Consider the following 23,995-nt stretch of genomic DNA (forward strand, 5'->3'; position numbering starts at 1 on the left):
ATGGGAGGCACTGGTGAGGCACTGGTCTGGTGATAGGGACTCGCACAATCATCTGAACTCTTCCACTAGCTCTTATCAGCTAAATGAAAGCACCAATATGGTACCTGTTAAGTTGGGTGTACAAAGATGGCCGGACTCTTGTAGAACTCCAGTGTCCGCTCATGAGGAGCCATTTTTCTGGAGTCCATATGAAAGGCTACGCTTGACCGACAACAAGATGGCCGCCGATGAACAACGTCAGGGTACTCGTTCTCTAGTGAGCGGCAGGACCTTCTTCTGACACCGGAAGTGGATGTCTGATGACCCGGAGACGGAAGTGCGGTTTGAAGAGTGCAGTATTGATGGTGGAGAGAGCGGGGCAGACGAGGCAGAGGTAACCGGAGAGGTGAGAGAGGGGGCTGGAGGACTACAACTCCCAGCAGGTACTGTATACAGTACACCGAGGGGGGACTACAACTCCCAGCAGACACTGTATACAATACACTGAGAGGGGGGACTACAACTCCCAGCAGACTGTGCGTTTCCTTATATAAGGAGAACTACACATCCCAGCATTTCCTCCTTGTATCTCTATTGGGCGGACTATAATTCCCAGCAGGCACTGCTGCAGCTATGGGGGTCCTGTAGACCATGGCAGGGTGGGGGAGGGGGGGGGGTGGTCTGGTTGTCATCTCTGTTAATCTCCATTATATTACATACGTGGAGCGTCGTCCTCACTGGCTGGAGTGATATTTGGGTGCTGGGCTCCTCGCGGTGGAATCGGGGGGGGGGGGGGCTGGGCTCCTTGCGGTGGAATCGGGGTGGGGGCTGGGCTCCTTGCGGTGGAATCGGGGGGGGGCTGGGCTCCTTGCGGTGGAATCGGGGGGGGGGCTGGGCTCCTTGCGGTGGAATCGGGGGGGGGGGGCTGGGCTCCTTGCGGTGGAATCGGGGGGGGGGGGGCTGGGCTCCTCTCGGTGGAATCGGGGGGGGGGGGGCTGGGCTCCTCTCGGTGGAATCGGGGGGGGGCTGGGCTCCTTGCGGTGGTGTTTCGGGGGGGGGCTGGGCTCCTTGCGGTGGTGTCGGGGGGGGGGCTGGGCTCCTTGCGGTGGTGTCGGGGGGGGGGCTGGGCTCCTTGCGGTGGTGTCGGGGGGGGGGCTGGGCTCCTTGCGGTGGAATCGGGGGGGGGGGCTGGGCTCCTTGCGGTGGTGTCGGGGGGGCTGGGCTCCTTGCGGTGGTGTCGGGGGGGGGGGGGCTGGGCTCCTTGCGGTGGTGTCGGGGGGGGGGGCTGGGCTCCTTGCGGTGGAATCGGGGTGGGGGCTGGGCTCCTTGCGGTGGAATCGGGGTGGGGGCTGGGCTCCTTGCGGTGGAATCGGGGTGGGGGCTGGGCTCCTTGCGGTGGTATCGGGGTGGGGGCTGGGCTCCTTGCGGTGGTATCGGGGTGGGGGCTGGGCTCCTTGCGGTGGTATCGGGGGGGGGGCTGGGCTCCTTGCGGTGGTGTCGGGGGGGGCTGGGCTCCTTGCGGTGGTGTCGGGGGGGGGGCTGGGCTCCTCGCGGTGGTGTCGGGGGGGGCTGGGCTCCTTGCGGTGGTGTCGGGGGGGCTGGGCTCCTTGCGGTGGTGTGTGGGGGGGGGGCTGGGCTCCTTGCGGTGGTGTGTGGGGGGGGGGCTGGGCTCCTTGCGGTGGTGTGTGGGGGGGGGCTGGGCTCCTTGCGGTGGTGTGTGGGGGGGGGCTGGGCTCCTTGCGGTGGTGTGGGGGGGGGGGGCTGGGCTCCTTGCGGTGGTGTGGGGGGGGCTGGGCTCCTTGCGGTGGTGTGTGGGGGGGGGGGGCTGGGCTCCTTGGGGGGGGGGGGGGGGCTGGGCTCCTTGCGGTGGTGTGGGGGGGGGCTGGGCTCCTTGCGGTGGTGTCCGGGGGGGGGGGGCGGCTGTGCTCCTTGCGGTGGTGTCGGGGGGGCTGGGCTCCTTGCGGTGGTGTCGGGGGGGCTGGGCTCCTTGCGGTGGTGTGGGGGGGGGGCTGGGCTCCTTGCGGTGGTGTGGGGGGGGGGCTGGGCTCCTTGCGGTGGTGTGGGGGGGGGGCTGGGCTCCTTGCGGTGGTGTGGGGGGGGGCTGGGCTCCTTGCGGTGGTGTGGGGGGGGGGGCTGGGCTCCTTGCGGTGGTGTCGGGGGGGCTGGGCTCCTTGCGGTGGTGTGGGGGGGGGGCTGGGCTCCTTGCGGTGGTGTGGGGGGGGGGCTGGGCTCCTTGCGGTGGTGTGGGGGGGGGCTGGGCTCCTTGCGGTGGTGTCGGGGGGGCTGGGCTCCTTGCGGTGGTGTGGGGGGGGGCTGGGCTCCTTGCGGTGGTGTGGGGGGGGGGGGGGCTGGGCTCCTTGCGGTGGTGTCGGGGGGGCTGGGCTCCTTGCGGTGGTGTGGGGGGGGGGCTGGGCTCCTTGCGGTGGTGTGGGGGGGGGGGGGGCTGGGGCTCCTTGCGGTGGTGTCGGGGGGGCTGGGCTCCTTGCGGTGGTGTGGGGGGGGGCTGGGCTCCTTGCGGTGGTGTGGGGGGGGGGGGGGGCTGGGCTCCTTGCGGTGGTGTCGGGGGGGCTGGGCTCCTTGCGGTGGTGTGGGGGGGGGGCTGGGCTCCTTGCGGTGGTGTCGGGGGGGCTGGGCTCCTTGCGGTGGTGTGGGGGGGGGGGGCTGGGCTCCTTGCGGTGGTGTGTGTGGGGGGGGCTGGGCTCCTTGCGGTGGTGTGTGTGGGGGGGGGGGGGCTGGGCCCCTTGTGAATATATCAAACCATAAAGACATAAGTACATACTATACTTTTCATTTTATTCACACTTACATTGGCACTGTATAGGCTGACTTAGCATTCCAGAACGATTAAAAACAAAGGCACTGACACTGTCTGTCTATCCAACGTCTTCCTGATTGTGGTAAGTGGAGGTTTTTTAGCATATCCAAGATGTTATTACTTCATGCATGATAATGAAGATTTTCCTAGGTATGGGTATATATATAAGTAATTTGGTTCCTCAAAAATTGAAGGAAAACCCCAAAAATAAAGGGCATAAAAGAGTTTAGCACCTGAATCTCCACTGAGGCCGAAGGCGGGTCCTGCAAAATGTAATGATGTAATATGTGATGACCAATCATAGGCCAGAAACTATAAATGAATATAATTAAATTTGGAACATGTTCTCTAATAAGAGGTACAACATACCTGATAGGACTATTGTAGAGGGTAGCTGATCTAGGTTTGATACGTCTTGAATGGCTAGGAGTAATAAGAGAGGAGAGGGAGTATGGGGATACCATTAGGTAAATGGATGGTCTCTACAATAAGATAGGGGTATGCAAATATCTGAAAATATTACATTATAATGAAGGAAGTTACATTTCTGAGTCTCCGGATGTTTTCTTCTCCCACATCGCCATCTTTAATCCCAGGAATATCGGAATTTCCACAGAAGTGCCCCTCCCCCTATCCCTCCCCCTATCCCTCCCCCTCCCCCTCTCACTAGTGAGGCAGCACTACATTCCACACACAGAGATCCAGCTGGCGGTTCCCATATTTGCAGCACTTTCTGTCCGGCCGTCTTCTCGGATGTATAGAATGTTGTTGTCTGATAATTACTGTCACCTGAGCAAGAAATCAGAAAGTGACAGGAAATGAGGAGTTTACTAATAATAAAAAAACATTGATCTGTGATTATATAAAGGGGGGGAGGGGAAAGCTAATGAGAAAAAGTTTAAACAAATGTGAAAGTTCCTCTTTTTTTAACATTTCGTGATTTTCTTTTGATATTTCAGGTTATCCTTTTATTTTATTTCTCGGTGGGGAGGTAGAAGAACTCGGGAGCCATGGGGCGGAGATCCACGTCTTCCACCAAGAGTGGGAAGTTCATGAACCCCACCGATCAAGCCCGTGAGTATTCCACCAACCGCCATCACAGTCCGACACCGGGACAACCCTGGGACAGTCCAACACCGGGACGACACCGGGACATTCCTCCATCACAGTCCGACACCGGGACAACCCTGGGACAGTCCAACACCGGGACGACACCGGGACATTCCTCCATCACAGTCCGACACCGGGACAACCCTGGGACAGTCCAACACCGGGACGACACCGGGACATTCCTCCATCACAGTCCGACACCGGGACAACCCTGGGACAGTCCAACACCGGGACGACACCGGGACATTCCTCCATCACAGTCCAACACCGGGACATTCCTCCATCACAGTCCAACACCGGGACAGTCCTCCATCACAGTCCAACACCGGGACAGTCCTCCATCACAGTCCAACACCGGGACAGTCCTCCATCACAGTCCAACACCGGGACAGTCCTCCATCACAGTCCAACACCGGGACAGTCCTCCATCACAGTCCAACACCGGGACATTCCTCCATCACAGTCCAACACCGGGAGGGACATTCCTCCATCACAGTCCAACACCGGGACATTCCTCCATCACAGTCCAACACCGGACAGTCCCCATCACAGTCCAACACCGGGACAGTCCTCCATCACAGTCCAACACCGGGACAGTCCTCCATCACAGTCCAACACCGGGACATTCCTCCATCACAGTCCAACACCGGGACATTCCTCCATCACAGTCCAACACCGGGACAACCCTGGGACAGTCCAACACCGGGACGACACCGGGACATCCTCCATCACAGTCCAACACCGGGACAGTCCTCCATCACAGTCCAACACCGGGACATTCCTCCATCACAGTCCAACACCGGGACAACCCTGGGACAGTCCAACACCGGGACAACCCTGGGACAGTCCAACACCGGGACAGTCCTCCATCACAGTCCAACACCGGGACATTCCTCCATCACAGTCCAACACCGGGACATTCCTCCATCACAGTCCAACACCGGGACAGTCCTCCATCACAGTCCAACACCGGGACATTCCTCCATCACAGTCCAACACCGGGACAGTCCTCCATCACAGTCCAACACCGGGACAGTCCTCCATCACAGTCCAACACCGGGACAGTCCTCCATCACAGTCCAACACCGGGACAGTCCTCCATCACAGTCCAACACCGGGACATTCCTCCATCACAGTCCAACACCGGGACAGTCCTCCATCACAGTCCAACACCGGGACAGTCCTCCATCACAGTCCAACACCGGGACATTCCTCCATCACAGTCCAACACCGGGACAGTCCTCCATCACAGTCCAACACCGGGACAGTCCTCATCACAGTCCAACACCGGGACAGTCCTCCATCACAGTCCAACACCGGGACATTCCTCCATCACAGTCCAACACCGGGACAGTCCTCCATCACAGTCCAACACGGGACAGTCCTCCATCACAGTCAACACCGGGACAGTCCTCCATCACAGTCCAACACCGGGACAGTCCGCCATCACAGTCCAACACCGGGACAACCCTGGGACATTCCTCCATCAGAGTCCAACACCGGGACAGTCCTCTATTAGGGTCCAACACCAGGACAGTCCGCCATCACAGTCCAACACCGGGACAACCCCGGGACAATCCGCCATCATAGTCCAACACCGGGACAATCCCCATGTATCTTATAATAGCATAGGACATGGACACCTCTGGATGAGCAGAGATGCACTAATTAGCCCAGTGCTCTCTCTCTCCCCCCCGGGAGCGCACTGCACATGTGGGGGGTTTTTAACCTGACACTTAACACTCATACCTGCAGTGCTGGGGCCTCACACCTGACATACGGCACACTCTGACATCCAGGCAGGAGGAGAAGGGTGGGGGGAGGGGGGTCACACTTGGAGTTTTTTTGGCAGGCTTGGAGAAGGACGCACGCCCTACAGACATGACAGAGAAGGGATTTTTAATTTACTGGGGAGACTTGAATAACTGGGATTTTTTTAAAATTATTATATATGTTTATTGAGTTTTCACAATTCTACACAAAAAAAACCTCACCAAGTCCAAAAGAAAAAAAAAAAAAGAAAACAAAAATGCCATCAATGAACTTGGCAGGGGTAGATGGAAAGTTTTACTAGGAAGGTGAAGTCGGCCTTTAAAGCGGCAGATATAAAAGGACTGAAAATAACTTTGCAGAGACATAAAACACCGGGAATGTTTTTAGATTGGATGTAAATCTGATTTACAGAGGATGGGGGAGGGGGAGATTTCTGTGTGTCCTTTATATGATTCTCTATCTGTACTGACTGCTGTGTTGTGTTCTGTGCAGGAAAGGAGGCCAGGAAGAGAGAGCTGAAGAAGGTGAGACCTCCGACCTCCTGTATACTCTACGCTGCCCACCTCCCGTCTACGCTGCCCACCTCCCGTCTACTCTACGCTGCCCACCTCCCGTCTACTCCTACGCTGCCCACCTCCCCGTCTACTCCTACGCTGCCCACCTCCCGTCTACTCCTACGCTGCCCACCTCCCGTCTACTCCTACGCTGCCCACCTCCCGTCTACTCCTACGCTGCCCACCTCCCGTCTACTCTACGCTGCCCACCTCCCGTCTACTCTACGCTGCCCCACCTCCCGTCTACTCTACGCTGCCCACCTCCGCTACTCCTACGCTGCCCACCTCCCGTCTACTCCTACGCTGCCCACCTCCCGTCTACTCCTACGCTGCCCACCTCCCGTCTACTCCTACGCTGCCCACCTCCCGTCTACTCCTACGCTGCCCACCTCCCGTCTACTCCTACGCTGCCCTCACCTCCCGTCTACTCCTACGCTGCCCACCTCCCGTCTACTCCTACGCTGCCCACCTCCCGTCTACTCCTACGCTGCCCACCTCCGTCTACTCCTACGCTGCCCACCTCCCGTCTACTCCTACGCTGCCCACCTCCCGTCTACTCCTACGCTGCCCACCTCCCGTTCTACTCTACGCTGCCCACCTCCCGTCTACTCCTACGCTGCCCACCTCCCGTCTACTCCTACGCTGCCCACCTCCCGTCTACTCTACGCTGCCCACCTCCCGTCTACTCTACGCTGCCCACCTCCCGTCTACTCCTACGCTGCCCACCTCCCGTCTACTCCTACGCTGCCCCACCTCCCGTCTACTCCTACGCTGCCCACCTCCCGTCTACTCCTACGCTGCCCACCTCCCGTCTACTCCTACGCTGCCCACCTCCCGTCTACTCCTACGCTGCCCACCTCCCGTCTACTCCTACGCTGCCCACCTCCCGTCTACTCCTACGCTGCCCACCTCCCGTCTACTCCTACGCTGCCCACCTCCCGTCTACTCCTACGCTGCCCACCTCCCGTCTACTCCTACGCTGCCCACCTCCCGTCTACTCCTACGCTGCCCACCTCCCGTCTACTCCTACGCTGCCCACCTCCCGTCTACTCCTACGCTGCCCACCTCCCGTCTACTCCTACGCTGCCCACCTCCCGTCTACTCCTACGCTGCCCACCTCCCGTCTACTCCTACGCTGCCCACCTCCCGTCTACTCTACGCTGCCCACCTCCCGTCTACTGGAAACCTCCCCCCTCACCTTGTATGGGGATAATGGAGCCCCCTCCAGTATAGAGAATGTCCTTCTCTATACCCCTGGCTGTCCATTCTGGTGGAGATCGGCCTCTGGACTCCGGAGTCCCCGAGTTCTGCCTCACTGACCGGATCTCTATCAATGTTTTCCAGAACAAGAAGCAGAGGATGATGGTGAGGGCGGCCGTGCTGAAGATGAAAAGATCCCAAACAGATCATCCGAGACATGGAGAAGCTGGACGAGATGGGTGAGAATATAGAAGCTTCCAGTAATGGAGATCTATAGACCTCTGTGGAGCCAATGAAGATCTCATTCCTTTTATGTTTCTTCACTTCAATTACATAAACATTTCTTCATGAACTCCTCTTCCTGCAGGTCTACAGATGTACAGAGCTGACCTTTGTACTCACAGCTGATTGGATGCAGGAACTGTTCATCAAAAAATCCCCAAACAGAACCTGCTTCTAATCAGATCCAAACACTCTTCTGGTATTCTAAAAAAAAATCTATATGGTACCTGCCACGTACCTGGGCCAGGTGTGTGGGGAAGGGGACAGGGACAGGTAGGGGAAGGAACATACTAGGGCCATGTGGGGGGAGAGGACATAGTCAGGTGTGGGAGGTAACATACGTAGGCTAGGTGGGAGAAGAGACAGGGCCGGGTGGGGGAGGGGACATGGTCAGTTGTGGGAGGTAACATACCTAGGCTAGGTGGGGGAGGGGACAGGGCTGGGTGTGGGAGGGAACATACCTGAGATAGGTGAGGGAGGGGACAGGGCCGGGTGGGGGAGGGAACATGGTTAGGGGTGGGAAGTAACATACCTGAGATAGGTGGGGGAGGGGACATGGTCAGGTGTGGGAGGTAACATGCCTAGGCTAGGTGGGGGAGGGGACAGGGCCAGGTGGGGGGAGGTAACGTGGTCAGGTGTGGGAGGTAACATACCTAGGCTAGGTGGGGGAGGGGACAGGGCCGGGGGGGAGGGAACATGGTCAGGGGTGGGAGGTAACATACCTAGGCTAGGTGGGGGAGGGGACAGGGCTGGGGGGGGAGGGAACATGCCTAGGCTAGGTGGGGGGAGGGGACATACTAGGGCCATGTGGGGAAGGGCACATGGTCAGGTGTTGGGGGTAACATACCTAGACTAGGTGGGGGAGGGGGGCGGGGTGGGGGAGGGAACATGGTCAAGGGTGGGAGGTAACATACCTAGACTAGGTGGGGGAGGGGACAGGGCCGGGTGGGGAGGGGACATGGTCAGGTGTGGGAGGTAACATACCTAGGCTAGGTGGGGGAGGGGACAGGGCTGAGATAGGTGAGGGAGGGGACAGGGCCGGGTGGGGGAGGGAACATGGTTAGGGGTGGGAAGTAACATACCTGAGATAGGTGGGGGAGGGGACATGGTCAGGTGTGGGAGGTAACATGCCTAGGCTAGGTGGGGGAGGGGACAGGGCCAGGTGGGGGAGGGAACATGGTTAGGGGTGGAAAGTAACATGCCTAGGCTAGGTGGGGGAGGGGACAGGGCTGGGTGGGGGAGGGAACATGGTCAGGTGTGGGGAGGTAACATACCTAGGCTAGGTGGGGGAGGGGACAGGGCCAGGGGGAGGGGACATACTAGGGCCATGTGGGGAAGGGCACATGGTCAGGTGTTGGGGGTAACATACCTAGGCGGGGTGGGGGAAGGAACATGGTCAGGGGTGGGAGGGTAACATACCTAGACTAGGTGGGGGAGGGGACAGGGCCGGGTGGGGGAGGGCACATGGTCAGGGGTGGGGGGTAAAATACCTAGGCTAGGTGGGGGAGGGGACAGAAGCGAAGAAAAGCATGTAAACTGACACTGCACAATAATATAATACCTCCAGGGTTTGCACTGTGCTGTGTGATTGGTGGAAGGACCAAGCAATCAGCCTATGACGCTACCTGTAGAAGGCTCAGCCCATCCCCCCAGCCTACTGGCGGCTCAGCTACATCCTTGCAGCCATTTCTGTAAAAAAAATTGCATTGGAACTCCTTTGTTATTCTTGTGGTTTGTGGACTGAAATCTCCCGACTCGATCTTTCCGCAGAATTCAATCCCGTCCAGCAGCCGCAGCTGAACGAGAAAGTCCTTAAAGACAAGAGGAAGAAGCTGCGGGAGACATTCGAGCGGATTCTACGTCTGTATGAGAAGGAGAACCCCGAGACCTACAAAGAGCTCCGCAAGATAGAGCTGGAGTACGAGCACAAGAGGTCCCAACTCAGCCAATACTTCGATGCCGTCAAGGTAAGACCGGCCCAATCCTCTACCTATGTATATATAGGGGATGGTTTATATTTATAGAGTACTTTACATCTATATATTATACATTCACATCAGACCCCGCCCACGAGGAGCTCACAATCTAATGTCACTGACTCACATCCATATACTGGGCCCAATTTACACACTAGGAGTGTCCTTCACAGAGTCTGTGATTTAAGGCTGCCTAGGTGATCCACTTGACCTCTGGAAGGTTTTACCCCCCTTCGTGACCAGGCCATTTTTTTGCCATTCAGCACTGCGCTATTTTATATGGATTTTACGCGGTCATGTAACACCACGCAACTTTGTATCTTTTTTTTTTTTTAAGACAAATTGATATTTTTGGGTGGTATGTAAAGCGGAGGTCTGCCCAACACCCAGAGAAATGAAGTCAGCACCTACAAACACTGTGCTGCTGACTTTTAATATAAGGACACTTCCCTGTCCAGAGATCCCGAGGTGTCGGCACCCGCAACCGATCCTCACATGTTGGGTGCAGCAGCACCACCATTGTTGTTAAGGGTACCTGGTGAAGCCTTTTCAGCTTCACAGCCGGATTCCCAACCGCACTGCCGCTTTCTAATTTGCCCGGCGGCGGAGGAAGAAGGGGGGGGGGGCAGAACTTCCAAGAGACGGCCCCCCGGCTCCCTGTCTCCAGGAAGTGGGGAAGAAGGACCTGTCAAAAACAGGTCCCCCCTCCCCCCTGAAAGGTGCCAAATGTGGCATGGAGGAGACGAACAAGCGGAAGTTCCACTTTCGGGTGGAACGTCGCTTTAGGCCCCTTTCACACTGACGCAACTTAAAAGGTGTGCGATTTTACAGCCATAATTTTTGCCGTGATTTCAGGGAATGCCTGTGTAAACTGGAGGTCTATGGACCTCAACTCGCATGAAAATCTAAACCAAAGTAGTACAACAGGGGGAGGAAACCCGGGGCCCTCCAACTGTTGTGGAACTACATTTCCATGAGGCTTTGCAAGGCTGGCAGTTACAATTTCTCCCAGGAGGCATGATGGGACTTGTAGTTCTGCAACAGCTGGAGGGACCTCAGGTAGCCTCCCCCTAGTAGTACAGGGACTACTTTGAAGTCGGCCACAACCTTGAAGTCGCACAGATATGAATGGTTATCATTGGAAATCATGGAGGACAACTCGTCATGCAACTGTCACAGGACAAGTCACAGCATAAGTGTGAAAGGGGCCTAAATCACCACCGGGGTTTCTATTTTTTATTATATAAACAAAAAAAATCAAAAATGTTGAAAAAAAAACAAAAAAAAAAAAAAAACATTTTTTTTTACTTCTACAAAACAAATCCAATAATAAAAAAAAGAATCAAATTTCTTTCTTTTGGCCAAAACGTATTGTGCTACATGTCTTTGGTGAAAAAATTCACATAAGTGTATATTGATTGGTTTGTGTGAACGTTCCAGTGTCTACAAATTATGAGATTTTGCGCAGTACTTTACAACCCTGATCACTAGAGCTTACAATCTAATATATATATATAATTTTTTTTTTACTAGTGATGAGGGTGATCAATGACTTTTATAATGGGACTGTCATAGTGTAGATGTCACCCATGGTCCAGTCACGTGCCTCCTCTCCTCACTAATAGTGACCATCACCCCATAATCACAGTCCCCACCCTGAGCACCTAGATCAGTGATGGAGAACCTCGGCACCCCATATGTTTTGGAACTACATTTCCCATGATGCTCAACTACAATGCAGAGCGCATGAGCATCATGGGGAAACATCTGGGGCACCAAGGTTCTCCATCACCGAGTCCGCCATGTTGGATTGCGGCCCCTGCCCTGCCTGGCCGGTAATGTGATTTGTGTTGTGTGTTTGGTGCAGAACGCTCAGCATGTGGAGGTGGAGAGCATTCCTCTGCCGGACCTTCCTCACGCTCCTTCCAACATTCTCATCCAAGACATTCCTCTTCCCGGGACTCAGCCGCCCTCCATTCTGAAGAAGACCTCCGCTTATGGGTAAGATGAGACGTTTAATGTCCTATTGGGTCACAGGCTGCCCATCTCTACAGTACAAGCACCATTCCCCCCCCCCCCCCCCCATGTTTTATCCCTTCATACAATGCATCCAGGAAAGTTTTCACAGCGCTTCACTTAAAGCGCAACTTCACTCATTTTTTTTTTTTTCAACTTTCCATCTATTAAGTCTTCTGCCCTTCTTGTTTTATCTTTGGATAGTAAAACTTTTTTTTTCTGCCAGTAAATCCCTTATACAGCCCACTTCCTGTTTCCTGTCTGGTCATTATTCTAGGATTATGACATCATGCACAGCTCTCTCTCTCTCTTTCATGAGAGTTTGCCAGGAAGGGAGGGGGGATGAGTCATAAGAGGGCCAATGAGAGCTGGAGGTTTGCCTCTGTGTGTCTGTGTAAATCCAGGAAGTGAACAGGCAGGAGATTCAGCTGCCCACAGTTAAAATGGTTACAGCCAGACTCAGTGGAGGGAGATTTCTGCAGCATATTTGGCAAGTACAGAATCGCAGTATATATAAAATAATATGCAAAGTGGTTGGGAGGGAAGCTTCGGAATGGCAAAGATGTTTTTATTACAAATTATGTGAGCAGACTGCAATTCCTCTTTAAATGCATTATTGTCCTCAAAATTCTACAAACAATCCCCAATAATGACAACATGAAAGAAGTTTGTTTGAAATCTTTGCAAATTTATTGAAAGTAAAAAAGGAAACAATCCCATGTACATAAATATCACAAACTCCTCCCATGTATATAAACATCACAAACTCCTCCCATGTATATAAATATCACAGGCTCCTCCCATGTATATAAATATCACAGGCTCCTCCCATGTACATAAATATCACAAACTCCTCCCATGTATATAAATATCACAGACTCCTCCCATGTACATAAATATCACAAACTCCTCCCATGTATATAAATATCACAGGCTCCTCCCATGTACATAAATATCACAAACTCCTCCCATGTATATAAATATCACAGGCTCCTCCCATGTACATAAGTATATCACAGACTCCTCCCATGTACATAAATATCACAGGCTCCTCCCATGTACATAAGTATCACAGGCTCCTCCCATGTACATAAGTATCACAGGCTCCTCCCATGTACATAAGTATCACAGACTCCTCCCATGTACATAAGTATCACAGGCTCCTCCCATGTACATAAGTATCACAGGCTCCTCCCATGTACATAAGTATCACAAACTTCTCCCATGTACATAAGTATATCACAGGCTCCTCCCATGTACATAAGTATCACAGGCTCCTCCCATGTACATAAGCATATCACAGGCTCCTCCCATGTACATAAGCATATCACAGGCTCCTCCCATGTACATAAGTATCACAGGCTCCTCCCATGTACATAAGTATCACAGGCTCTTCCCATGTACATAAGTATCACAGGCTCCTCCCATGTACATAAGTATCGCAGGCTCCTCCCCTGTATATAAGCATCATAGCCTTTGCCATGACACTCAGAATTGAGCTCAGGTGCCTCCCGTTTCCACCGATCATCCTTGAAATGTTTCTACAACTTGATTGGAGCCCACCTGTGGTAAATTCAGGTGATTGGACATGATTTGGAAAGGCACACACCTGTCTATATAAAGGTCCCACAGGTAACAGTGCATGTCAGAGCACAAACCAAGCCATGAAGTCCAAGGAATTGTCTGTAGACCTCCGAGACAGGATTGTATGGAGGCACAGATCGGGGGAAGGGTACAGAATCATTTCTGCAGCATTGAAGGTCCCAATGAGCACAGTGACCTCCATCATCCATAAATGGAAGAAGTTTGGAACCACCAGAACCCTTCCTAGAGAGGGCCGCCCAGCCAAACTGAGCGATCGGGGGAGAAGGGCCTTAATCAGGGAGGTGACCAAGAACCCGATGGTCACCTTGACAGAGCTCCAGCATTTCTCTGTGTAGAGAGGAGAACCTTCCAGAAGAACAACCATCTCTTCACCACTCAGGCCTGTATGGTAGAGTGGCCAGAGGGAAGCCACTTCTCAGTAAAAGGCACATGACAGCCCACCTGGAGTTTGCCAAAAGTCACCTGAAGGACTCTCAGACCATGAGAAACAAAATCCTCTGGTCTGATGACACAAAGATTGAACTCTTTGGCCGGAATGGCAAGAGTCATGTCTGGAGGAAACCAGGCACAGCTCATCACCTGGCCAATACCATCCTTACTGTGAAGCATGGTGGTGGCAGCATCATGCTGTGGGGATGTTTTTCAGCGGCAAGAACTGGGAGACTAGTCAGGATCGAGGGAAAGATGAATGCAGCAATGTACAGAGACATCTTTGATGAAAACCTGCTCCAGAGCACTCTGGACCTCAGACTGGGGCGAAGGTTCATCTTCCAACAGGACAACGACCCTAATCACACAGCCGAGATAACAAAAGAGTGGCTCCGGGACAACTCTGTGAATGTCCTTGAGGGGTCCAGCCAGAACCCAGACTTGAACCCGATTGAACATCTCTGGAGAGATCTGAAAATGGCTGTACACCGACACTCCCCATCCAACCTGATGGAGCTTGAGAGGTCCTACAAAGAAGAAAATAGGTGTGCCAAGCTTGTAGCATCATACTCAAAAAGACTTGAGGCTGTAATTGGTGCCAAAGGAGCTTCACCAAAGTATTGAGCAAAGGCTGTGATACTTATGTACATGGGAGGAGCCTGTGATACTTGTGTACATGGGAGGAGCCTGTGATACTTATGTACATGGGAGGAGCCTGTGATACTTATGTACATGGGAGGAGTCTGTGATACTTGTGTACATGGGAGGAGCCTGTGATACTTATGTACATGGGAGGAGCCTGTGATACTTATGTACATGGGAGGAGCCTGTGATACTTATGTACATGGGAGGAGCCTGTGATACTTATGTACATGGGAGGAGCCTGTGATACTTATGTACATGGGAGGAGCCTGTGATACTTATGTACATGGGAGGAGTCTGTGATACTTATGTACATGGGAGGAGCCTGTGATACTTATGTACATGGGAGGAGTCTGTGATACTTATGTACATGGGAGGAGCCTGTGATACTTATGTACATGGGAGGAGCCTGTGATACTTATGTACATGGGAGGAGCCTGTGATACTTATGTACATGGGAGGAGTCTGTGATACTTATGTACATGGGAGGAGTCTGTGATACTTATGTACATGGGAGGAGCCTGTGATACTTATGTACATGGGAGGAGCCTGTGATACTTATGTACATGGGAGGAGCCTGTGATACTTATGTACATGGGAGGAGCCTGTGATACTTATGTACATGGGAGGAGCCTGTGATACTTATGTACATGGGAGGAGTCTGTGATACTTGTGTACATGGGAGGAGCCTGTGATACTTATGTACATGGGAGGAGTCTGTGATACTTATGTACATGGGAGGAGCCTGTGATACTTATGTACATGGGAGGAGCCTGTGATACTTATGTACATGGGAGGAGTCTGTGATACTTATGTACATGGGAGGAGCCTGTGATACTTATGTACATGGGAGGAGCCTGTGATACTTATGTACATGGGAGGAGCCTGTGATACTTATGTACATGGGAGGAGTCTGTGATACTTATGTACATGGGAGGAGCCTGTGATACTTGTGTACATGGGAGGAGCCTGTGATACTTGTGTACATGGGAGGAGCCTGTGATACTTGTGTACATGGGAGGAGCCTGTGATACTTGTGTACATGGGAGGAGCCTGTGATACTTGTGTACATGGGAGGAGCCTGTGATAATGTACATGGGATTTATTTCCTTTTTTATTTTTAATAATTTTTTGCAAAGAATTCAAACTTCTTTCACGTTGTCATTATGGGGGATTGTTTGTAGAATTTTGAGGAAATTTGAAAATATTCGGTGATCTGCCTGAAATCCATTGCGCTCCTAATTTTCTGTAATGAGCTAAAAACTTTGTACCTGCTACACTGAAATCCCAAGCTGTTTTATCACCCCCCCCCCCCCCATCTGAGTTCTCCTTAAACCCATTACAGTTTTTGCTTTTTGAATGACCATTAAATAGGACCCCAACAATAACGCCATAAATCATATCATTTCACTATCTATGCTCATCAAGCTTTTTTGCCTTTTTTTTCCCCCCTCCTTGCTCCTAGCTTGTAATGAAGCTCTAAGCCCGAGCATTAAATGAAAGAACATCCCTGGCATCCCTTTAGACATGCATGCTCCTCCCTGCTGGCTACTTGCTGGTGTAGACTTTTTTTCTGTATGATTTGCTGATCAGTTACTTGACTTGTACGATTATCAGATCCGCTTCTGGAACAGATTGCATAGCTCATGTATGCAACACCCAGTGGCCAGCAGGAAGTAACATGCACGTCTAAAGGAATGCCAGGGTTGTGTTCTTTTATATAACGCTTAGGCAGAGCTCAGCTTCATTCCAAGGGGAAATCTAGAACATGCACCACGATACAGTGCCTTGAAAAAGTATTCATACCCCTTGTGATCTTCCACATTTTTTCATGTTACAACCAAAAACATAAATGTATTTTATTGGGATTTTATGTGATAGACCAACACAAAGTGTCACATAATTGTGAAGTGGAAAGAAAATGATACAAATAAATATGTGAAAAGTGTGTGTGTGGGGGGGGGGCGGCATTTGTATTCAGCCCCCTTTACTCTGATACCCCTAACTAAAATTTAGTGGAACCAATTGTCTTCAGAAGTCACCTAATTAGTAAATAGAGTCCACCTGTGTGTTATTTAATCTCAGTATAAATACAGCTGTTCTGTGAAGCCCTCAGAGGTTTGTTAGAGAACCTTAGTGAATAAACAGTATCATGAAGGCCAAGGAACACACCAGACAGGTCAGGGATAAAGTTGTGGAGAAGTATAAAGCAGGGTTAGGTTATAAAAAAATCTCCCAAGCTTTGAACATCTCACGGAGCTCTGTTCAATCCATCATCCGAAAATGGAAAGAGTATGGCACAACTGCAAACCTACCAAGACATGGCCGTCCACCTAAACTGACCGGCCGGGCAAGGAGAGCATTCATCAGAGAAGAGCCAGGAGGTCCATGGTAACTCTGGAGGAGCTGCAGAGATCCACAGCTCAGGTGGGAGAATCTGTCCACAGGACAACTATTAGTCGTGTTCTCCACAAATCTGCCCTTTATGGAAGAGTGACAAGAAGAAAGACATTGGTGAAAGAAAGTCATAAGAAGTCCTGTTTGTAGTTTGTGAGAAGCCATGTGGAGGACACAGCAAACATGTGGAAGAAGGTGCTCTGGTCAGATGAGACCAAAATGGAACTTTTTGTCCTAAAAGCAAAACACTATGTGTGGGGGGAAAACTAACACTGCACATCACCCTGAACACACCATCCCCACCGTGAAACATGGTGGTGGCAGCATCATGTGGTGGGGATGCTTTTCTTCAGCAGGGACAGGGAAGCTGGTCAGAGTTGATGGGAAGATGGATGGAGACAAATACAGGACAATCCCAGAAGAAAACCTGTTAGAGTCTACAAAAGACTTGAGCCTGGGGCGGAGGTTCACCTTCCAGCAGGACAACGACCCGAAACATCCAGCCAGAGCTACAATGGAATGGTTTAGATCAAAGCATATTCATGTGTTAGAATGGCCCAGTCACAGTCCAGACCTAAATCACATTGAGAATCTGTGGCAAGACTTGAAAATTGCTGTTCACAGACGCTCTCCATCCAATCTGACAGAGCTTGAGATATTTTACAAAGAAGAAAAAATGTCCCTCTCTAGATGTGCAAAGCTGGAGAGACATCCCCAAAAAGACTTGCAGCTGGAGAGGGAGATGATGGGATAAACCAAGTACTTACTATCTAAAGATATAATAATGGAATAAACATTACAACAAACAATTCATTTTAGAGCCAACTGACACAAAGAAAAAAAGTTTGGGTTTAGTGTCAGTTTAGGAGGTCGGGTGTTCTCAGAAGTATCTTGACTTTTGAAGTGATAGGTCACCCTTTCCTTCACCCTGATTTTTATACCGTACCTTTTTTATATGTGTGAAATATTTAAGACAAACCTTTATATTTTTTTTCTCCAGACCTCAGGGGCGTGGCGTATCTGTGACCTATCCACCAGGGCACGGCGTTCCTCGCTTACCGCCTGGCAAGAAACCTCCTGGGCCACCCCTAGGTCCTCCCCCACCCCAGGTTCTGCAGATGTACGGGAGGAAAGTGGGCTTTGCTATGGACAACATTATGAGGAAGAAGGACGACGACGTGAGATACAGCCCTGATAGAGGTGAGGGGGGGTGGGGGGGGGGGGTATGGATCTTCCACAACATTGGAGGTCTATGGGGGATCATATCTACAGATCTTCCACAACATTGGAGGTCTATGGGGGATCATATCTATGGATCTTCCACAACATTGGAGGTCTATGGGGGATCATATCTATGGATCTTTCACAACATTGGAGGTCTATGGGGGATCATATCTATGGATCTTCCACAACATTGGAGGTCTATGGGGGATCATATCTATGGATCTTCCACAACATTGGAGGTCTATGGGGGATCATATCTATGGATCTTCCACAACATTGGAGGTCTATGAGGGATCATATCTATGGATCTTCCACTCTTCATACAAAAGCTTCTTCTGTTCATAAGAGATGATCTAACCGCTTGCCCCGTACAGTCTATAGTCAAATGACGGCCCGGGCGAGACCTTCGTCGTCTTGGGTGGATGTCCTATAATGTTCTCCCAGAACGATCTGTCACCAACCCAGCCAATGACTAATTAGTGCACCGGTCCCGCTGTAACCGATCACAGCAGGTGGGGGTCAGGGGAAGGGCCGGGATGGGGGTCGTGTCAGGGAAAGGGATGGGGGTCGTGTCATGTTAAGGTCTGGGCTGGGGGTCGGGTCCGGGGAAGGGATGGGGGTCGGGTCCGGGGAAGGGATGGGGGTCGGGTCCTGGTAAGGGATGGGGGTCGGGTCCTGGTAAGGGACGGGATGGGGGTCGTGTCAGGGGAAGGGACAGGTCTGGGGAAGGGCCGGGATAAGGGTCGGGTCTGGGAAAGGGCTGGGGGTCGGGTCAGGGGAAGGGTCGGGTCTGGGGAAGGGCTGGGGGTTGGGTCTGGGGAAGGGCTGGGGGTCGGGTCTGGGGAAGGGCTGGGGGTCGGGTCTGGGGAAGGGCTGGGGGTCGGGTCTGGGGAAGGGCTGGGGGTCGGGTCTGGGGAAGGGCTGGGGGTCGGGTCAGGGGATGGGCTGGGGGTCGGGTCAGGGGATGGGCTGGGATGGGGGTCAGGTCCAGGGAAGGGCTGGGGGTCGGGGAAGGGCTGGGCTGGGGGTCGGGTCTGGGGAAGGGCTGGGGATCGGGTATGGGGAAGGGCTGAGCTGGGGGTCGGGTCAGGGGAAGGGCTGGGCTGGGGGTCGGGTCAGGGAAAGGGCTGGGCTGGGGGTCGGGTCTGGGGAAGGGCTGGGCTGGGGGTCGGGTCTGGGGAAGGGCTGGGCTGGGGGTCGGGTCAGGGGAAGGGCTGAGCTGGGGGTCGGGTCAGGGGAAGGGCTGAGCTGGGGGTCGGGTCAGGGGAAGGGCTGAGCTGGGGGTCGGGTCAGGGGAAGGGCTGAGCTGGGGGTCGGGTCAGGGAAAGGGCTGGGCTGGGGGTCGGGTCAGGGAAAGGGCTGGGCTGGGGATCGGGTATGGGGAAGGGCTGAGCTGGGGGTCGGGTCAGGGGAAGGGCTGGGCTGGGGGTCGGGTCTGGGGAAGGGCTGAGCTGGGGGTCGGGTCAGGGGAAGGGCTGGGCTGGGGGTCGGGTCTTGGGAAGGGCTGAGCTGGGGGTCGGGTCTGGGGAAGGGCTGAGCTGGGGGTCGGGTCTGGGGAAGGGCTGAGCTGGGGGTCGGGTCTGGGGAAGGGCTGAGCTGGGGGTCGGGTCTGGGGAAGGGCTGAGCTGGGGGTCGGGTCAGGGGATGGGCTGGGGGTCGGGTCAGGGGATGGGCTGGGATGGGGGTCGGGTCCAGGGAAGGGCTGGGGGTCGGGTCAGGGGAAGGGCTGGGCTGGGGGTCTGGGGAAGGGCTGGGGATCGGGTATGGGGAAGGGCTGAGCTGGGGGTCGGGTCAGGGGAAGGGCTGGGCTGGGGGTCGGGTCTGGGGAAGGGCTGGGCTGGGGGTCGGGTCTGGGGAAGGGCTGGGCTGGGGGTCGGGTCTGGGGAAGGGCTGGACTGGGGGTCGGGTCAGGGGAAGGGCTGAGCTGGGGGTCGGGTCAGGGGAAGGGCTGAGCTGGGGGTCGGGTCAGGGGAAGGGCTGAGCTGGGGGTCGGGTCAGGGAAAGGGCTGGGCTGGGGGTCGGGTCAGGAAAGGGCTGGGCTGGGGATCGGGTATGGGGAAGGGCTGAGCTGGGGGTCGGGTCAGGGGAAGGGCTGAGCTGGGGGTCGGGTCAGGGAAAGGGCTGGGCTGGGGGTCGGGTCAGGGAAAGGGCTGGGCTGGGGATCGGGTATGGGGAAGGGCTGAGCTGGGGGTCGGGTCAGGGGAAGGGCTGGGCTGGGGGTCGGGTCTGGGGAAGGGCTGAGCTGGGGGTCGGGTCAGGGGAAGGGCTGGGCTGGGGGTCGGGTCTGGGGAAGGGCTGAGCTGGGGGTCGGTCTGGGGAAGGGCTGAGCTGGGGGTCGGGTCTGGGGAAGGGCTGAGCTGGGGGTCGGGTCTGGGGAAGGGCTGAGCTGGGGGTCGGGTCTGGGGAAGGGCTGAGCTGGGGGTCGGGTCAGGGAAAGGGCTGTTTGGGGTCAGGGGAAGGGGTGGGTGGGGTCAGGGGAAGGGGTGGGATCAGGGAAGAAGGGGTGGGGGGTTCAGTCAGGGAAAAGGGGAAAAACCATAATTGCACTTTGTTGTAAAATGCCCTCATCTTGTGATCTCCTTGTCTGAGTATAGATCCATGTTTGCCCCGAGCGTATCTAAATCTTGTTATTCTCCATATTGTCCGTGTTCCTTGCAGGTGACCGAGGTCGCCACGACGGCTCCAGTTCCAGCGAGGACGAGGGCTACCCCAACGAGATGGAGCAGGATAAGGAGGAGGAGGAGGAGGGGAGCAGCGACGAGGACAGCGACAGCCTTCAGTCGGATGGGCGGGACAGCGATGAAGGGGAGTACGCACAGCGGGACGATAAGAAGAAAGCTGCTGGCGGTGATAAGAAAGGAGGTGAGAAGAGGACCTGTCGTCTTCTTCTTCTATACAGATCTTTGGTGGTGTTTGTGGTCTCAGCTCTGTCTCCCTCTCCTCAGGACACAACGTACACTTCGCTGAGACTTCAGAGAAAACCCAGAGGAAGATGAAGAAGCCGGTGAAGGACATCACACCCCTTCAGGCCATGATGTTACGGATGGCAGGTAGGTGACCCTGATCTTTAGCAGTATTTCCAGTTTTGAGCAGAACAGGAGAGTTTTGATTGGTGGGGAAACCAAAAATTGTATTTAGACGATATCTGTGGAAGGATTCCTTCCGGCACCATAAGGGGTGTCACTGTCCACTCTCTGATGCACTCTGATTGGCTATGCATTGCGTTTTTGCATTGACGTCAACAAGGGTGGGTTGTTTTTGCACTAATGTCCACAGGGGGGTTGGGGGGGGGGGGGGGGGCGTTTTTGCAATGATGATCATTATCGGCACTTTTTTTTTTTATTGGCAAAACGCTGATAACCCTATTTTTGGCTGTCGATGTATCGGTGCATCCCTACTGCCACACATATATTATTTTATAATTAGCAGAGTTTCTCCTAGACTGCATTATGCAATACCTGAACATTCTCATGATGGGGGTCTGCAGGTCATGTGACTGGGGTCTCTCTCTCTTGCAGGTCAGGAGATGACTGAGGAGGACGATGAACACGAAGCTGAAGACTATTCATCTCCCTCGTCATCCGAGGACGAGTCTGAGCCGGAGAACGAGTCGCGTACTGAGGAGTCAAAAGGGGAGGGCACAGAATCCAGCTCCTCCTCTGCACAGGGGTCATCAGCACCGCCGCCCGTCACCGTCCCACCTCCACCCATGCAGATGCCGCCATCCATAATGTCAGGACCTCCTCCTCTTGGCCCACCACCTGTTCCACCACTACGGCCTCCTGGACCGCCTACAGGAATGCCGCCTGGACCGCCTCCAGGTAATACGTTGTGTCCGGTAATTGTAGGAACAGGTCATAGGTCTCTCTTCTTTTAAAGAGTACCTGTACTGCAGTCAGTGGAATGTCCTACTGTGAAGGAGGAGGGTAGGGAAGGTGCGAGGCAAGTGTCCTGGTTTTAAAGCGGTAAGCCATTGTGTGGCTTTTGATTTACTGAAGTTTCATGATTATACCTGTTTATCCAAATAGTGACTTCCTCTACTTGGTTAGTGGTGACACTGATTTGCCGGCCCATCTATCCTCTCCAACAATGCCAGCGCTTGTGCGCGTCCTCATGCCCGTCATTGTGCTCCACATAATAGAAAACTTCTTGTGTCTACTGCTCACTCTGCCTTCCTCTTTCATGATCTAAAGTAGAGTATGTGGATTCTGGTTGGGTGGCTGTCATTCTGGATTGGTAGGGGGTCCTTTTGGTTGGGTAGGGGGTCATTTTGGTTTGGAAAGATTTATGCCATAGCTTAGCTGATCAGTTGCTCGAAAATAAAGCAGTAAAAGGACAGCCAGCAAAGAAATTAGGTGGGTAGAGGTCCTTCTGGTTGGGTAGTGGGGTCATTCTGGTTGGGTAGGGTTTCCTTCTGCTTGGGTAGGGGTCATTCTGGTTGGGGTGGGGGTCATTCTGGTTGGGGTGGGGGTCATTCTGGTTGGGGTGGGGGTCATTCTGGTTGGGGTGGGGGTCATTCTGGTTGGGGTGGGGGTCATTCTGATTGGGTGGGGGTCCTTTTGGTTGGGTAGGAGTCCTTTTGGTTGGGTAGGAGTCCTTTTGGTTGGGTAGGAGTCCTTTTGGTTGGGTAGGAGTCCTTTTGGTTTTGGTTGGGTAGGAGTCCTTTTGGTTTTGGTTGGGTAGGAGTCCTTTTGGTTTTGGTTGGGTAGGAGTCCTTTGGTTTTGGTTGGGTAGGAGTCCTTTTGGTTTTGGTTGGGTAGGAGTCCTTTTGGTTTTGGTTGGGTAGGAGTCCTTTTGGTTTTGGTTGGGTAGGAGTCCTTTTGGTTTTGGTAGGAGTCCTTTTGGTTGGGTAGGAGTCCTTTTGGTTGGGTAGGAGTCCTTTTGGTTGGGTAGGAGTCCTTTTGGTTGGGTAGCAGTCCTTTTGGTTGGGTAGCAGTCCTTTTGGTTGGGTAGGAGTCCTTTTGGTTGGGTAGGAGTCCTTTTGGTTGGGTAGGAGTCCTTTTGGTTGGGTAGGAGTCCTTTTGGTTGGGTAGGAGTCCTTTTGGTTGGGTAGGAGTCCTTTTGGTTGGGTAGGAGTCCTTTTGGTTGGGTAGGAGTCCTTTTGGTTGGGTAGGAGTCCTTTTGGTTGGGTAGGAGTCCTTTTGGTTGGGTAGGAGTCCTTTTGGTTGGGTAGGAGGTCATTCTGGTTGGATGATGGTCATTCTGGTTGGGTAGGGGGTCATTCTAGTTAGATAAGGGTCATTTTGGTTGGGGAAGATTTATTCCATAGCTTAGCTCATCAGTTGCTAATAAAGCAGTGAAGGGACAGCCCACCAAGAAATTAATTTGATGGGTAGGGGTCCTTCTGGTTGGTTAAGGGTCCATCTGGTTATATAGGGGTTGTGAATAACTTATCTTTAGCAGTTGCTTAAAAATAGAGTGATCTGGCAGCCTGTCAAAAATTCATTGGTTAGGTAGGGGGCATTCTAGGTTGAATTGGGGCCGTTTTTCTTGGGTAGGGGTCATTTTGGTTGGGTAGGAGTTTTAAAGAATTTAATTCATAGTTTAACTCAGCAGTTGCTCAAAAATAGAGTGAAAAGGGACAGCCTGTAAAAAAAAAATGAATTGGTCGGATGGATAGGAGGTCATTCTGGTTGGGTGGGGGGTCATCATGGTTGGAAAGGGCATCATTTCAATTGGGTAGGGGGTCATTTTGTTTGGGTAGGGTTTATTCCATAGCCGGGTCTGTCAGCATTTGCTGGAAAATAAAGAGTGAAGGGACAGGTGGCCAGGAAATTAAGTGCATTTATTTCCCTCTTTTTCTTTTGTTTTTTTTTTTTTTCTCCTTTTTTTTTTTTCTCCTTTTTTTTTTTTCTTTTTTGTTTTTTATAATTACTATGGTTAATAATGCCTAATCCCTAATGCACATTTGTAAATGAATCCTAATATTTTCCATGGTAATCAATGTTAGCCCTGTGGGCTCTACTGTACATTTACATGCTGCTAATTGTTTG

The 23,995-nt window shown here is 53.1% G+C and overlaps 1 protein-coding gene and 1 long non-coding RNA gene across 2 annotated transcripts in view; one reads left to right on the forward strand and one right to left on the reverse strand.

Moving 5' to 3' along the window:
* Positions 1 to 274: 274 nt before the first annotated feature.
* WBP11 (WW domain binding protein 11) overlaps positions 275 to 23,995 on the forward strand; it is a 28,259-nt gene continuing 4,538 nt past the window's right edge. The window contains 11 exon segments of the mRNA XM_073591553.1: positions 275 to 422; positions 3,754 to 3,868; positions 6,170 to 6,201; positions 7,576 to 7,620; positions 7,622 to 7,670; positions 9,484 to 9,680; positions 11,557 to 11,690; positions 17,779 to 17,978; positions 20,661 to 20,864; positions 20,948 to 21,052; positions 21,521 to 21,823. Coding sequence (XP_073447654.1) covers positions 3,805 to 3,868; positions 6,170 to 6,201; positions 7,576 to 7,620; positions 7,622 to 7,670; positions 9,484 to 9,680; positions 11,557 to 11,690; positions 17,779 to 17,978; positions 20,661 to 20,864; positions 20,948 to 21,052; positions 21,521 to 21,823 — 1,333 coding nt within the window. The 5' untranslated portion in view covers positions 275 to 422; positions 3,754 to 3,804.
* On the reverse strand, positions 2,787 to 3,425 carry LOC141102350 (uncharacterized). The gene is made up of 3 exons (XR_012235086.1): positions 3,338 to 3,425; positions 3,164 to 3,217; positions 2,787 to 3,057 (listed from the first exon to the last, which is right to left on the reverse strand). It is a non-coding gene; the product is annotated as an uncharacterized lncRNA (long non-coding RNA).

The sequence above is a fragment of the Aquarana catesbeiana genome, linkage group LG07 (genome assembly GCF_042186555.1).
Source record: "Aquarana catesbeiana isolate 2022-GZ linkage group LG07, ASM4218655v1, whole genome shotgun sequence".
NCBI classification, from domain to species: Eukaryota; Metazoa; Chordata; class Amphibia; order Anura; family Ranidae; genus Aquarana; species Aquarana catesbeiana.